The following is a 16,595-nucleotide window of genomic DNA, read 5'->3' on the forward strand; positions in this document are numbered from 1 at the left end:
CAGCAATTTCTGTCTTACAGAGAGGTGCAAAGCTAGCTGAGTCAAAGCTAATAAAATCTAGTGGGAAAGTGCTGCAGAAAGCTTCATTCCACTGCACAGGCTAAGCTTTAGGCAGAACTGGAGTTGGGGGACCCTGGGTACCAATGTTGCTGCAGTTGGGTGTCAAGACATTATGGAGCAAAAGGAATGATTTTGAAATGGCTTTTCTCTTGCAGTGTACTATTTTCTTTTCCTTAAGCCAGTATAGATAACACTTTTCCAAGAAATGCAGATGTGACAGGAGTTCTGCCATACAGTTCTGTGTGCTGTTCACCACAGGGCTGTTACTGTGAAGCACTGGTAGTAAATGTGATCGGTGCTCTAAATGTTTGTTGTCCTTTGCAAATGCCACTCAAGAGATGCCCTTGTAATTTTACTGCTTGTGGAAAAACTTTGTGTAACTATAAGAAGAAGCTGTCTTTGTTCTTTTTCAGGGTTAAACTGATGTGATTTTGTTGAACAAAAACTCCTGAGGCTAGATTGGTCAATTAGCAGACATTCTGATTACCTTCAGCAAGGGTATAGCTAACAGAGGTACTGTATCTTTTTTTAATATAAAGCTATTTTAATGCCTAACAAGAAGCACAGGCTTAAAATCTCTGAGCATCTCTGCCTTGCTCCTAATGATAACATGAAGAAACTCTCCAGAAACTTAGAAAGCATAACAAAGGGTAGAGTGGGAAGCTAATGGGAAAATGTGTCATGCTGCCATGGTATCGGAGCGTTTATGTTCTTGAGACTTTTTTTTTAAAACAGACTGTTAGTGAGTTCTTGTTGCAGCTACAGTTCTAGGACTGTGGGAAGGCAGGGAGGCAGTCAAAGGGTTGATGCTTAACATCATCACAATGCTGCTTGCTGTGCTGCGCTTTTAATTAGTTAGAGCCACAGCCTGTAATTTGGGAATCGTGGGTTATGTTCCTTGCTTTGCCAAGACTTGACTCCCTTTCCCTTGAAATACTCAGTTGTCATAATTATGCTTGAAGCTTAAGGACATCCAAAATTAGAGGCATCATTATAGAAATCATCCTTTTCAGCTGAACTCTAAACCAAGAGAGAGTTCTTGCTGCCACCTGCTTTCCTGTATAAAGATGTTAACAGCTGAAAGACCATTTGAAGAGCCTCTTTCTTCTAATGCTGCAGCTTGTCTCCTGAAATCAGCTGGACAGACGTATGTCTGTGACCTTCACTCTTTTTAGTCTTTCTGACACTACACAAAGAAACTTTCTGGACCGTAGATAGTAATTCCGTGGTACAGATTGGAAGACAAAGCCAGAATGAGTCTAAAATCACTGCATGTGTCATGTTGCTGACTTGCAGCGCGATTGGCATTTTTGTCCTTCCCCATCACCCATTCTGGCTTCCCTTTTTTTTATATCTCCCCCCCACCCCACCCCCGCTTCCCTTTCCTGTCTGAGTATAGCTGAGTGGTTTCCCCTTTTCTCAAACCAGTTTTGCTCCTGGAATGATCTTTGCTCTAGCCAGAATATAAAGGGAGGCTGCAGCCAAGACAAGCTTTCTCAGACAGGACACAGGAGAGTGTTGCTAGACCAGGAGAGGAAATGAGGCTTTTGACTGCACAGGCTCAGGTTGGTTCATGTAATGCAGAATGGTTTATATTAATAGGGAAATATTTTTTTTTATTTTACAGCTCTGAGGTAAGGATGTAGTGTGTATCAACAGGGGAATGTATTTCTTGTAATCTTCTGCGGCTGGTTTGATGTCAGGCAGAGCAGAGCATTTTCTCCATGGTAAGTAATGACTAGTTCTATGTCAATCCAGCTCATTGAAGTTAACACAATGTAATGCGTACCAAGTATGTGCTGAAGATGTTTGGAGTCTTTTTCTGTGCTGGAGCAGAAAAACAATGAAGGTTTGAGATGACCTTGGAGAGAGATGCAGTAGGATGTGTGTGAAATCCCAGCCCCTCTATATCTACTGATGGTCAGAACTCTGTTCCCACCCTGCCTGCCCCCAAACAAGATGACTAAAAATGTGACTTAAGGTTTCTGTCAGCCTTCCTGAGCCACTGGAAATGATAATGGCTACTGCAGTCAACTCATATATGCAATATAAGCATAGTAATTAATGGCTGGGATTTCACAAGGTACTTGTTATGGAACACTGTGACCACAAAGGGGCAAAGAAATTAAAATTATGCCAGCTTCTTACTCAAAAGACGAAGAACTGGATTTTTCTCTGTTCAGTGGGGGTCTCTAGCCTATTGCTAGTGGACCTGTTGCTAAATAGTTTCACTTTCCTCTTGCAGTGAGATCTGGGAAATGTTCATCTGGTTGGAGGGAGATCGTCAAGCTTTGGTGACTTCTGCTTTCTCAGAATTTCACGCTAGCTCTCCTTGACGTATGTGTCTGCAGCACTGGTACTACCCTCGCAGCTGCTGATACCTCTGGTCTGGTACCACGCTGTTCTTTCAGGTATGACTGTAGTGTATCGCTGTGTTCTGCAGGTGATTTGCAATCACTGAGTTAAAGACCACATGGGAGATGTGTTCCTGTATCTAAAGGATGCTTTTCCATTCTCTGTCTGTTAACATACTTGGTTTCACCACCCCCCACTACTCGAGGCTTAGAGTCTGCTTGTTTAGTTTCTGGTTTTGTTCTTTTCAAGACAGGACAACATTGCTCACTAGTACTTCTCCCTTGCCAAGATGTGGGAAGAAGATAATGATGAGACATGTTGGAATAACCTGGAGAACTTCCGTGTGAAGCTGATATCTGTGATAGATCCTTCCCGTATAACACCCTATCTTCGCCAGTGCAAAGTGATCAGCCACGATGATGAGGAACAAATTCTTAATGACCCCAGCCTGGTCATGCGCAAGCGGAAAGCAGGTGGGTGACGTGCAGCCTTCATCTCTGTAGATGTGCCGGTGCTCTGTTTGCTCTTGGGAGCAGATTGGAACAGAGTGCTAGTGGACTGGGCCTGAAGAAACGCATTGCTTCTAAGTTATCATCTGCCTGTGTTGAGACACAAACATTGTAGGCAGTGCTGTGCAGCCCCTTTCCCCTCACTTTCACCACCATGTCATTGAGGGGAGAGAAGGAATGGAGATGGCTCTATCGATGCGTTCCCAAGCTGCATAAGGATAATAGGAGCACAGAGGGTGCACGGCCTTTTGGTGGTCTGGATCTCTAGAGTAGCATAAGGGAGGGTGTTGCTTTGGTTTGACCCACAAAGCTATTCTTGTGTAACAATTTTTCAAAGGGAGATTTCCAAGATTAATTCAGCATGTATTGTCCCTCGTTCCTATCTTCTGGTGTTTGAGGGAATGCTGGCAGCACATAAAGTAAATTCTTCATGACTCTTCTATACAGTCCTGGTCTTGTTCCAACCAAAGAGAACGACAGAATTCATTATTCTGTTAGTACATCTTTTGGATTGGATTAACTATTACTGATAAGTTACTGAGGGTCTTTGAAAAAAATTATTTTCCCTCTTTTCCAGATTGGGAAACTGCAGAACACAGAAGAGAAGCTCCCTGGGCTTGATTTGGTACAGAGTATTTCTAGGCAAAGTAGGGAACTGAGCTCAAAGTTGTTTGGGTTTTTTTAGTCCAGGCTCTCTTAGGCTTGTCCCTGCTACTTCTCTAGTTATGCACAGTGTTCTTACACCTGTGGTCCTTTTTCCTATATTTGCCTCTGGTATTTGGAAGTGGAGCCTCAAGCTGCAGAAACTGTCATTGTGCTTTGTTGTAACTTACTTTTTCTGTAATTATTGTCATCAGGATAATATAGAGCACTCTTCTGAGATCTGCTTTTTGCACCCAGTGTAGTAGGAACTAGGTAAAAGGGTTAAGTTTTAACTGTTCCTTCACAGTTAAAATACTTTTGTATAGTTACTGGGCAACTGGTTTAGGATTGGCTGGGGGATTTGATCCCAGGGACTTCAATCTGCATGTGGAAAAAGTGGAAAAGTTTTTTATTATGTTAGAAGTAGGTAAAGGGATAAATGAATAGAATATCCTGTTGCTATTATTTCAGGTGTTCTTCTGGACATTCTTCAGCGAACAGGACACAAGGGCTTTGAGGCATTTCTGGAGAGTCTTGAGCTTTATTATCCACAACTGTATAAGAAAATAACTGGCAAGGAGCCCAGCAGGGTTTTCTCTATGATTATAGGTAATGTTTGTGTTCTGAAAACAGATCTCTGTTTGGTGTTGCTGTGCAGATTAAGAGGGGATTCATCTCCGCTTTTGCCTCTCCCCAGCTTCGGTGAGCAGAGTTGGGGGCATTCCCTGGCTTGCTCCCTGTGTGCTTCAGAAGGGTTCTGGCAAGAATGGCCCTGCTGTCTGGCATCCCAGGCTGGACCTGGGAGGGTGGAGGAGGAAACAGAAGGATCAGTTCTTCCTTCTGCCTGTTCTGTCAGTGACACTGTGGTGTAGAAAGGCACAGAGCAGGGAGGAAACAGCAGGGATAATTTGATCACACGTGTCTTCAGGGTTTGTGTGCTTGTGTGCGGCATGCGATGATCCCAAGCTGTGGTGGTAAGCGGGTGGGAACCTGTGCTGTATGTGTGTCTGGGGAGCAGACAGGACAGCAATGGCTGATGTCTGCCCACCAAACAGACACCGCTGGGGAATCCGGCCTGAGCCAGCTCTTGATGAATGAGATCATGAAGCTGCAGAGCACCGTGCAGGAGGAGCGGCGGAAGGCCCAGGAGCTCACCATGTGGCTACACACCAAAGAGGATACAATCAGAGAGATGTGGGTGAGGGACAGCCTGCTCCGCAAGCACCAAGAGCGGGCGCAGAAGATGAAGGAGGAGAGGGACAGCCTGAGCATGGAGCTGCGGAAGTGCAAGGACGAGAACTACAACCTGGCAATGAGCTATGCCAGACAGAGCGAGGAGAAGAGCACTGCTCTTATGAAAAACCGGGACCTGATCCTAGAAGTCAGTCACCCTTTTCTAAAGCTTCTCCCTTCTTACTTGATCCCTGGAAGTCTGTGCTGTGCACCAGACCTATCTTTGCACAGGATGGTCTGGACCAGTCCAGCATGAAGTTCTGTGCGTCTTCTCTAGAAGGTGGCATGTCTTGGTGGTCCCTAGCTCAGCCCAGGAGGCCCATGTATTACAAGTTATGCTGGGAAGAATTAAGTCTTCCCCTCATTCAAGACAGAGCCCTCTCACAAGACCAACATGTTGTATCCATTTAGCACTCAGGCACGACTCTGGTCCTCAGAGCACTGAGCATGCTGAGGAAAACAAAACTGGGGAGAAACTTGCTCTATGTTTGTCTGGGGAATGGAGTCAGGGCTGCTTTTGCAGACCAGAGTTTTTTCTTTGTTACTGATAAGCTCTGAACCTTCTTGTAGATCGATCACTTGAAGCACAGCCTCATGAAGGCTGAGGATGACTGCAAACTGGAGCGTAAGCACACGATGAAACTGAAGCATGCCATAGAGCAGCGTCCAAGCCATGAGGTGATGTGGGAGATCCAGCAGGAGAAGGAGTTGCTCTTGGCCAAGAATCAGGAGCTGGAGAACACTCTCCAGGTTGGTGGGTGTGGTTGGATATGGACTCCTGAGAAGTGATTATTTGTAGCACCCAGGGCAGCAATGGGACTCCACTGAATACTGTGTGGGTCAGCTGTGGCCTTGTTCTCCCAAGTCAAACAGAACACATAGGACTGTGGGAAGAGAGTTAATATGGAATTAGATGGTTGCTCTATGTCACTCTTTTTTGTCCAGCAGGTTGCCAGGGAACAGAATTTGGAGAAGAGCCTCTCCAGTGAGACTCTGGAGAATGACTGTAGCCAGATACTAGAAGAACGCCGGGAGCTGATGAACACCATTTACAGCCTTCGCAAGGAGCTGCAGCGAGCCGAGGTGCTCCAAGACAAAGTACGTGATGCACTGCAAATTCCTGCTCAGGGTCAGTGGGTAAGATAGGCAAATGAAGCACCTGCAATGTCTTGGCTATGGAGCAGAGGAGCTGCTCAGCAGCAGTCCTTGCTGCTCCTACTCTAGTGTCTGTTGTTGAAAAAAGGCACACTAATGTTTTAGCATTCTGTGTCTGTGGCATTAAGTGTTACCTGTTAATGCCTGCATTGTGTTAATTAAGAGTCCCTGCCTCAGCCTGGAGGGTAATGGGAGCTTTTACCATGACTGTACAGCTCAGGTACATGTAAATCCATCATGTTACCTGTCCTCCTAGTCATGTTGACTAACCTTCTGGTTGGCCTTGCTTCAATTGGACAGTCTGGCTGAACTTTGACATTGCATGGAGGTCTGGCCATAGCAATCTGTGGCACTGTGGAACAGAGCAGAAGTGGTGAAAGTCTAGCTCAGGCTCTGCCTACAAGCAGGGTGCTTTTGACCTTGTCTCAACAGTATGCAGAGGAAAAAGAGATGCTTGAACTACAGTGCGCATCTCTGAGGAAGGACTCCCAGATGTATAAAAAACGGATTGAAGCTGTCTTGCAGCAGATGGAGGAAGTGGCTTTGGAAAGAGACCAGGTGATAAAACATTCCTCTTGGAGCTGCTGCTAATCCCTGCTTCACTGCTTGAAGTGGGCAGATGCTGTAACCCTGAATGTACTGTTGTGTGACATGCTGTGACATGTCCCTTACACCAGGCACTCCTGACCCGAGAACAGTTCTATACACAGTACTCCAAGAACCTGGTTGAGAGGGATGCTTACCGCAAGCAGATTCGGGAGCTGGGAGAGCGATGTGATGAAATGCAACTGCAGCTCTTCCAAAAGGAAAGTCAGTTACTGGCTACTGAAGTCAAGCTGAAAAGGTTGCAACTGGAGTTACCCACACTGGTATGCCTGCGGGGTTGTCATCGGTGTGATGGGTTGGGAAGCTGAGCTTAGGGCCAGAGTGTGGCTGTTCCAAGGCCTTTGCACCTAACCAGTTCAAATTCAGCAAGCAGTGGCCAGCTGCGTGGGTAACCATTCCCATGCAAATGCTGAGTTTAGAAAAATGAAAGAAGTGATGGTTCCTATTACCTCACCCTGGTTCCAGGCATGGATAAGCTGGACTGATGCAAGCTGAGGCCTTCCATGTTTGTGTTTGGAGCATGTCTGAAGATGATGAGGGGATCCTCAACCACCAGAGTGAACTCTACTTAGAGACTGTGTATGAGCTATTTGGATGAAATGACAGTAGGGTGTAAGGGTGCTAAAGTTTCTGGAATGAAATCAGATCTACAAGGGCTTTTAATTAATGTGGCATCTTGTGCACTTTCTCTAAGTGGCCAGACAGGATTGTAGGAGGGAGGAAGTCCACATTTCTGTTTCCTAGAGCTTTCAGTCTCCTGTATATTCCCTTACTATCACTTCCTTGCTTATGAGGAATGATTAATTTATACTGTTTTTATTTCAGACCTCTGACCTGGATGATACCTCCTCCAGAGATTCTCAAGAAGTGAGTAGGGTGCCTTGTTTACCTTTCACTTTCTTCTGGGGTCGTTTCAAATTTCGCACTTGTGCTCAGTTCCCTAAGTAATAGCAGTTTTCAATCCATGGCTTAAGCTCATGTCAGTGATATCAAAAAGTGCAGAGGTAGCAAAACAGACCGGTGACAGAATCTCCCTGTCCTGAGATTTTTGAGTGTAGGACACAGTTATGGTGTTAAGTCAGCAAGATTTGTTGAGTCTAAGAAAATCAGGGGAATTGAATTATTTTGAGTTGCTTCTAATTGTCTCTCTTGTGGGAACAGGCAAAAATAAGTCTCACCCCAGGGATATTTGTAGTATAGAGTTTTCACTTAGTTCAGAACTTTACTGGAGAAGCGGTTGTCACATTGTCTGGAGGCTAAAAGTATAAATGAGGCCAAAGGAACTGAGTCTATTCATGGAGGATAAATCCATGAGTAGATAGATCTGTGATTTCTGGCTCAGTCTCCTGTTTTGCTGACAGCCAGATGCACTAAGGAAAGGTCAGTTCTACACATGTCCTTATATTCCTCCATCTGTTCCTAGCTACTGTTTGAAACGAAGTAGGGGACAGTTCTCATGTTCTTGCTTTGTTTCTGTCCCATAGCTTACTCTTCACGGTCATCTAGATGAAGATACACAACCGACTAAAAGTAAGGCTTTTCTTGGGAAAACATAGAGTGGAATTCTTGAGAGGATGGTCCAGTGTTTCAAAGGGACAGGAAATTACATTCCTGGGTTTTATTTGTAGTGAAGAACAGGTAGTCTGACTGGTGACTCAGTTTGTGAGAGATGCTTCTCAGTGGGGTGTGCTTGGCACTCTGCGTAAGACCTCCCCAAGATGACTCGGAATAGGTACCCATAAATCAAGGCATTCTGCCGTACCGCCATCTTTCTCACCTATAAAAAGGAGAACATGTTCCCCAGATTCTGGGAACAGTGAATGCTTGTAAAGTTTTTTTGAGAGGAAAAAGCTCCACAGGCTTTTTGCTACATGGTCTCTGAAAAGATCTTTTATATAGCTGAATGACCTGGGAAAAGTGGTATCATTAGACCATCCTAGGACCTAGAGTCTTTTTTTTGAGGTAATCTGTCTGCTGAATTTGTCCAGGAAAAAACATCTGGTACCTGGTGCCTTTGAGAAAGAGCCCCTGGGTGCCTCCCTGCCTGCCCCCGTGCCCCACCCCCCGCCTTGCATTTGTGGCAAAGCTGTGAAGGGAACCAACATCCTTCCGCTTCAGATGGACCATGTGACTTTTCTCCAGGGATTTTTCCCTCGCCTCTTCCCTTTTATGTTGTAGGCTATTTTCACAAAAGCAGAACCATGTAGTTAACACTGTCACTGGTTCTGTTTCTGTGGCATCTCCAGTGAAAATGATTCAGCAGTGTGGAAAGGAATTAATAGGCTTCTCTAAGAACTTGAAATTCTCTTTCAGAACATGTTGAGAAAGGAAGGAAACTAGCAGGGTAGAAGAAATTTTCTGTTCTGATCTCCTGGAAAATATACATGATCTTTTCATTCATTGAGATGGGAGGTTTTTCACCAAAGCTAAACAACACTGATCCAAAAAGCCTTTTATTATTCTACCTCGCTCAGTTCAAAAACGTGTATCATGATACTTGATCACTACGTAAGGAGTTCCACTAAAATATGGTCTGATGTTAAGTGCCTTGATATGCACAATGTAGTTGTTAGGGAACGGGGACAAATTATGGTTAAAATAATGATTAACATGATTTTTCATGGTAACCTCTAACAAGATTATGTATTTTAATGATGCTAAGCAGAGGTGCTGCTTTGCAAAGGTTCATTTTGCTCCTGCATGTAAGCAGAAACTAGAAAGCTGCTGTCTCTTTCTGAACCTGATGAGGAACTCCATCATCCTCAGCAAGATTCAGGGTTCCAGTAAAATGAGAAGTGACTCATGCATTGATCACGAGACTGAATCCTGAACATTTTCAGGCTTGGTTTCAGTTCTGCTGATGACTGTGTAGTGCTGGGCAGCTGTTACGTTATAGCTGTTGCTGTTTGATGAACTGGTGGAGGGAGAAGTTGCTTCACAATGGCAACTATGACTAAAGCTCTGTTTTTTCTTTTTTAGAAGACTGCCCTGAAGGACAAAACCAGCAATTTAGTGCTCAAGAGAGCAGTCTGCCTCCAAAGTCACCCACTGTAAGAGAACCTTTGTGGGCTCTTCTTTACTATGACTGGGGTTTGTGATCTTTAATGTTCTTGTTAATGATGGATTTACCAGGTTTGAGAAGCATGTAAGCAGCTACTGCTTTTCCAAAATCTGAGCACTTTATGCAAATTTCACCCTCCAAAAAGGGTGAGCTCTGAACAGCAGAATGCTTATGGTGGTTATTTCTCCATCTATGCCTAGAAACAACTTCTAATGACTTTCTGGCCTTCATCTCTGGGTATGGATGTTTTCCAGTTTAACTGTCTGTAGTGTTACTGTTGGTACAGGAAACAGAATCCCAAGTTTACAAATGGGAGAGAATAAAGACTGTAAAACTATATGAAACAGATGTATTACCATCCCGCCCACAAAACAGTGGCCAGCCCAGAAATGAACATGCTGTATTTCACTCTGCAGGCCTAGGCAGATGCAGGAAGCTAGCTGTACACAGTGGAGTGTTCTTCTGGATGAGAGTTTTGGTAGTGATCTGGTTTTGGTCATCGGAAGGCACAGGTTCCCACTTTTTTTCTCCTTCATTTAAATGTAAAATGATCCATTGCACAAACCAAGTCAGAGAGGAGAAACAACCAAGCTTATTTGGGTGGTCTGAAGCCTTCTACCCAGCAGAGGCCAGATGCAGTACATCAGTCTCAAATCTGGCCAACTTTGCAGAACAGGTTTGCACTACCTGGTGCTAACATTGATCTAATCTTCAGAGGAATCAAGTCCATAATTGTTTGGATTTTTTTCCAGTTCAAGGAGTGTGGTTTAGCCAACGAGGACCTGGCAGAAAAGGAGCGGAGGAGGATGAAGGACTGCTTTGAGCGTTACCGAAGGTCTGGACTTTAGTAAGCAGGACTAATTGAGACGTACCCATGTGACTTAATTGATTAGCTTGTTGTATGTATTTCCTCTTTTCTATCTATCCCCTATCCCTAAGCTTGATTCATGGAGGGCATAAATTCATTACAGATCTTATCTTCAGAGGGTCATGCTTCCAGATGAACTGATTGAGACTCCTGTTTTAGTACCAGAGGTAGCCAAGATACCAGTGATTGGATTCACTCTGGACCATGCAGATGGTTCCACAGCATGGAGTGAAGGGTGCTCCAAAGAATTTCTGGTTTAATAGATTTGATAGATTTCTCCCATGTGAGTGAAATCTGTCTGGCAATACTGCTGATATTCAAGACCAACCTCCCACGACCGTGAATGTGAGCAGATTTCCATGCTCTGTCGTCTTCACATGCTCTTGTTTGACGGCCTGTTCTCCAAATGCCTGGTGTCTTCACTGGTCACTGCCTTTATGGAGCATGAGACCAATGAAAACCTTGTTAAGCAGGGACCTTATGTCTAGTGTTAGTTAGAAGTGCTCCTAATGGCACTGTAAATGTTCTTCTCACTGTTGACAATACTATTTTTATTAAAGAAACAACTTCAGGTAGGATTTCTTGGCTTCTTCAACTGACCATCAAAAATATACCACGCTTCAAGAAATGTAAGAATGTCTTCAGCAATTTAGACCAATTCTCTTTACCCCATGCCTGCTGCCAGTCACAGCTTTGTTGGGTGTGTGCGCGAACTCTCACGTTCAATTAAACGCCAAGTGGATTAATACATACTGAACCTTCCCCAGTAAACTCCCCAAAGCATTCAAATGCCACTTATATGCAGAAAACATCTTCTAAAAATGAAATGTCTGGCCTTGTTTTTAGAAAAAGAGCACTGCGAAGGGTACCAAAGGACCGACACCACGAGGCGGACTGGGAGAACACCACCGGCAGCGACAACACTGACACCGAAGGCTCCTGAGAGCGGAACTGACCCGTGAGGGAAACCCACCTGGTCTAGGGGCTGCCATGCCCTCTGTGTTTCTTGGATTTTTAAAACCATCTAAAGAAACATTTATGAGAAGTTATTGTTTGTAACGGGACTGTATCTTTCAGCTCTGCTAAAATGCAGTGCTGTGAGAGGTGTGCAGTGCACAGAGAAAATAAACAGGATTGAACAGTTGTGGGCCCAACGCCTCGAGGCTGTGTGGGTGGGGCAAGGCCTGGGCTGAGCTGCCCTTTAATTAAAGGCAGGTCCCTGGTGCGACGCCCCTGCAGACCGGGCAGGCCCTGCGCCTGCAGGGAGCTGGAGAAGCGTCGGCTCGTGCAGGGAGGAGGCTGCCGGTCGCACCGACCGACGGGCCGGGATGCGGCTAGGTTCCCGGGCCGGGGCCAGGCCCGGGCGGGCGGGACTGGTGGTCGCCCGCACCCAGCATGGCCGCCGCCCGCACCCGACATGGCCGCCTCCGCCTCGGCGCCTGACCCACCCCTCCGCGCGCCTGCGCCAGCGCCATGCAGCGCGCGGCGCGGGCATTAGTCGGGGCCTTGCTCCGCGCGGCGCCGCCACGGCGGCCCCCTCGCCCCCCGCCCGTCGCGCCGCGCCGCCCAGCCTGCAGCGCCGCCGGCCCGGGCCCCCCGCGGGCCACGCACTATCGCCTGGTGTACACCTGCAAGGTGGGCGGCGGGCCGGGCCGGGGCGGTGCGTGAGGGCCGGGGCGGTGCCGGGCGCTGCGGGCTGAGGGGAACGGCCCTTCCCAGAGAAAATCCCCTGTCGGGGGGGGGGGGGGAATCCTTTAATCAGGTAAACAAATGATTTTTTCTCTTAAAAGGTCCAGAAGCTGCAGTTATCGTGGTCACAAAATCCATTTCGCTTGCTTTGTAGGTCTGCCAGACCCGGTCAGCAAAAACAATTTCCAAGTTAGCCTACCATAACGGGGTGGTGATAGTGAAGTGTCCCGGCTGCGGGAACCACCATGTCATAGCGGACAACCTCGGGTGGTTCTCAGATCTGGAAGGCAGGAGGTAGGTGCCGCAGCAGCGCTCCTGTGCGGGGAGGGAGAGGACTGCGGGGTTGTGGCTGGAACCCGCCGTGCTGATACAGCATTCTTTGATGCTTGTAAAACGTGGTTTGGAGAAAATCAGAGTTTTTGCTGGGTATAATTCAGTTTCATCCAGTTTCTTAAAGCGCACAAACTGAGCTTTGTCATCTCCCGTAACGTGGCCGTCGCTACCTAGGATCCAACTAAACGGGGTGAAGCTGTGCGATACGCAGGCGTCCTTGTTGGTACCAGCCGGTGAATTACTGCACGTGGAGTTCTTTTTTCTCCCTCAGGCTGTATCAGATCACTGCTAAGTTTCTCTGGTTAAGTGTTTCAGATGTGTAGACCCATCTGCTGCTGAATTTCAATGACTTTTAACTCCCTGACATACTTTTAAAAATTTCTGTTTAGCTGTAATTGCTAAACCATTGATCCCAATGGATGAAAATAGTCCCAGAAGGTTTGGGTGGTTTTCTCTGCTTCCCAAATGCTTTATGGAGAAATACCATGGTAGTGCTCATGGGCGATTGACTGTGTGGTGTTAATCCTGAGAGCAAAGTGTGGAAGAGCAAGCCTGCGCTAGACTCACGTTCGGCCTTTGCTGTGGCGTCACTGTTGGTTTTCAAATCGCTGTTAAGGAATATCGAGGAAATCCTGGCAGCCAAAGGGGAGAAAGTGAGACGTGTGGCTGGCGAGGAAGCCTTGGAACTGCTTCTGGAAAGCTCGGCAGATACCGGGTCTCAAGGTCAGCTCGTGGAGGGAGAAAGTGGGGACGCCCCCCCAGAGACTGGCGGCAAGGGACAGACCTGACGAATGGGATTTGTGTCGTTCAGCTGACGGCAAGAGAGACTCTTAACCTTTATTCCCTGATTTCAATGGTCTGTGTGTAAAATAAATGCGGGCATTGGTGTTTCTCTGTTGTGTGTCTTTGTCTTGTGTAGTTTTGCCTTCGATCAAGCTAATGTTTTTAGAGACAGAGTGTAGATATTTTTCCTGGTACTTGTTTTGCTGACTGTAAGGCAAGTCTCGGTGCTTCAGCCATGTCAGGAGCCCTGCTTTGTTCTCTGCTGAGAATGGAGCCAGTAATTCTTTGTCCGTGTACTTTGGCCTAGGGAGGTGCAGCTGTAGCTGGAGGCATTAGCCATGTCTCCTGGCCTTGCCCAGGTGCTGCCCGGCAGCAGCTGGCTGCAGAGCTGGTGGAGCGGTGGAGGTGCATCCCAGGGCTGAGCAGCTGAGCAGAAGAGGCAGCTGAAACCACCTGAAGAGATGTGCCCTGACCCTGCATGAGCTTGCAAAGCCAAAATGGCTCTGCAGGAGGGTCAGATCACTAGCTCTTACTGCAGTCACTGGGGTGTTTCTTTTTTCTTTTCCTTGCACTCTTCCAGAATTTTGCTGCTATGCACCTCACGTCGGGGCTGGAAGTCGTCTGTGTTTGTCAGTTATGGCGTGAGCCGCCCTGTGGGAGCATCAGCCCCTGCGCTTGGGAATCCCACTTGGGAATCACGATGAGTCAGAGAGCGGTTCCCGGTGTTGGGGTTATGCAACTTCCTTGTTGGTGAGAGGGAGGATGGAGCCAAATTAATATTTGTGAAGCATGTTGGAGATAAGTAGAGCACCTAGAAAGTTGTCATATAGTTACTTGACAGATACTGATACTAACGCTACTGCGGCATGTTCAGATCAGTTAGAAGAAAAAAAAAAAAAAAAGAAAAAATGTAGGTGTTTACCAGCATGTAACAGTGATGATCAGGTAGTGATGAATCAGGCAATGAGGTGATCATGTTGCACTTTGTTAGGGCTTACTTCCTCTGTCTGCATGGAAGTTTAACTTCTCTTGAGGTCCGTTAGCCTGTGAAGTGTCTGCTTGTTTATGTTTTTAAACTTGCAACCAAAGAATAATTCAGGTTGGAAGAGACCTGTGGAGGTTTCTAGTCCCACCCTCTTGTTCAAAGGAGGTCCACTTAGATAAGGATGCTCAGGGTCTTGTCTTGAATATCTCTGAGGATGGAGATCCCACAACCTCTTTGGACCTCTCTTTTTCAGCTTCCACCCATGACCTTCTTTCCACTGTGCACTTCTGAGGAGAGTCTGTCTCTCTGTTCTCTACACCCTGTCATTAGTGAGTTATAGAAAACAGTAAAATCTTTCTGGTCTTTGTGTCTCTGGGCTGAACAGACCCAGTTCTTTCAGCCAAACATATCCAGGTGCTTGTGGTCTTTAATCAGCCAAGTACTCAGTGAGGGCATTGCATGTATTAATGAGTTTACTTCATTCACCTGAAGCATTCATAGTGATTTCATATGTGTTGCATTATAAGCATGTAACAGGGCGACAGGAAAATAGTCATGTTTTCCTGTTAGTGCATTAAGTTCAGAGTGATGAAACAGCACTGAGGGGCAGGAACTTCATCTGTTAGCTGGCTTGTGCCTGTTCAGGTCCTGGTGAAATACGGTGCTCTCTCAGACAACGAGATGCTGGAGTGATCCACATATTAAGTAAGAAACAGGAGTCTTGCATCTTGGAACATTGCTGCATGCTCACCCTGTTGTGACTTGCTGGCATGTATTAGCACTCTGCTGGAAGAGTGGTTATTTTATTACCTTTTACCTGAAAAATCAGCATTCTGCTTCTGTTGCACTAATGCCTTTGGTGGGGTGGAACAGAGCCGTGGTTGCAGGATCCGCATTGCCTCAGAAACAGTTCATTTACAACCTGACTTTTTTATACTGTATTCTTTACTTTTCCTACCTGTTACTGTGCCCCAGTTACAGAAAGGTGGTGCTTGTCTTTGTGTTACAGTAAAAACTGTAGCAAAGCCTGTCCATGGCTGGATGTTACTAGATTTTAGTGTTTCCTCACGCACCTCTGGCACTAGGTGCTGTCTGGAGGTGGGAGAGCGCTGGTCCCTGTGTCTCGCTGCCAGCGTAGCAGGCTGGCCTGCCACAGGTCTGAAATGCAGGGTGACATATTTTTGCTGCTGCATTGAAGGTTCAGGCCAACATCATGGGAACGGCCTCAACTTGCGCCAGGGGAGGCCTAGATTGGATTCTAGGAAAAATTTCTTCCCTGAAAGGGTTGTCAAGCACTGGAACAGGCTGCTTGGGGAGGTGGTTGAGTCCAACCTAAACGGTTCTATGAAAACAGGAGGCCGCAGATTACATGGAGTGGGTATATCTTCAGGGTGAGGCGCTGGTGCAGAGCGCAGAGAGCTCGCTGCCCACCATGGCCTCTGCAGCAGGCAGGTGTGTGGGGCCTGCGGCCCCCAGGGACTCGTTTGCCACAAACACTGAGGCTGCAGTACCCAACAGCGCAGCAAATCAGTGCCTCTCCTGACAAAACATTCTGGGGCTTTCAGCTGGGAAGGGAGAGGGTTGCAGTTATGTGAGGGAATTTGCACTTAATGCAGAAAGATTTGCTGCTAATAGATTGCAGGTAAAAAAGGAATTCTGTGCTCCCTTTTGAAGCGTGTTTTTCTGAAAAATATTGTGTCACACACAAGTGTGACTGCTCTTGAAAGAGGACACAGGTGTCCTCCTGCCCGGTGGAAAAGGACCTGGGGGAGCTGGTCGACAGCCGGCTGAACATGAGCTGGCAGTGTGCCCAGGTGGCCAAGGCGGCCAACAGTGTCCTGGCCTGTATCAGAAATAGTGTGGCCAGCAGGAGTAGGGAAGTGATTGTACCCCTATACCCTCACCCATTGGTGAGGCCGCACCTTGAACACTGTGTTCAGTTTTGGGCCCCTCACTACAAGAAGGACGTTGAGGTGCTGGAGTGTGTCCAGAGAAGGGCAACGAAGCTGGGGAGGGGTCTGGAGCACAAGTCTGATGAGGAGCGGCTGAGGGAACTGGGGGTGTTCAGTCTGGAGAAGAGGAGGCCGAGGGGAGACCTTATCGCTCTCTACAACTACCTGAAAGGGGGTTGTGGTGAGGTGGGTGTTGGTCTCTTCTTTCAAGTAACCAGCGATAGGACGAGAGGAAATGGCCTCAAGTTGTGCCAGGGGAGGTTTAGATTGGATATTAGGAAAAATTCTTTACCGAGTGGTGAAACATTAGAACAGGCTGCCCAGGGAGGTGGTGGAGTCACTATCACTGGAAGTGTTCAAAAAA

The 16,595-nt window shown here is 46.9% G+C and overlaps 2 protein-coding genes across 2 annotated transcripts; both read left to right on the forward strand.

The window, feature by feature from the left end:
• Nucleotides 1–2,704: 2,704 nt before the first annotated feature.
• CARD9 (caspase recruitment domain family member 9) lies at nt 2,705–11,432 on the forward strand (the record flags this gene model as incomplete). Its single annotated transcript, XM_082008930.1, has 12 exons — nt 2,705–2,888; nt 4,038–4,175; nt 4,622–4,947; nt 5,370–5,549; nt 5,745–5,897; nt 6,387–6,512; nt 6,632–6,823; nt 7,386–7,427; nt 8,045–8,090; nt 9,540–9,610; nt 10,374–10,456; nt 11,336–11,432. 12 exons carry the CDS (start codon nt 2,705–2,707, stop codon nt 11,430–11,432), a joined length of 1,638 nt encoding a protein of 545 aa, XP_081865056.1.
• Nucleotides 11,433–11,962: 530 nt separating this feature from the next.
• On the forward strand, nt 11,963–13,299 carry DNLZ (DNL-type zinc finger; the record flags this gene model as incomplete). The annotated part of the gene is made up of 3 exons (XM_082008968.1): nt 11,963–12,124; nt 12,333–12,472; nt 13,128–13,299. The coding sequence occupies 3 exons, from the start codon at nt 11,963–11,965 to the stop codon at nt 13,297–13,299; spliced, it is 474 nt and encodes a 157-aa protein (XP_081865094.1).
• Nucleotides 13,300–16,595: the final 3,296 nt, after the last annotated feature.

Source organism: Phaethon aethereus, assembly GCF_964289735.1.
Source record: "Phaethon aethereus genome assembly, chromosome: 20".
Taxonomy (NCBI): Eukaryota; Metazoa; Chordata; class Aves; order Phaethontiformes; family Phaethontidae; genus Phaethon; species Phaethon aethereus.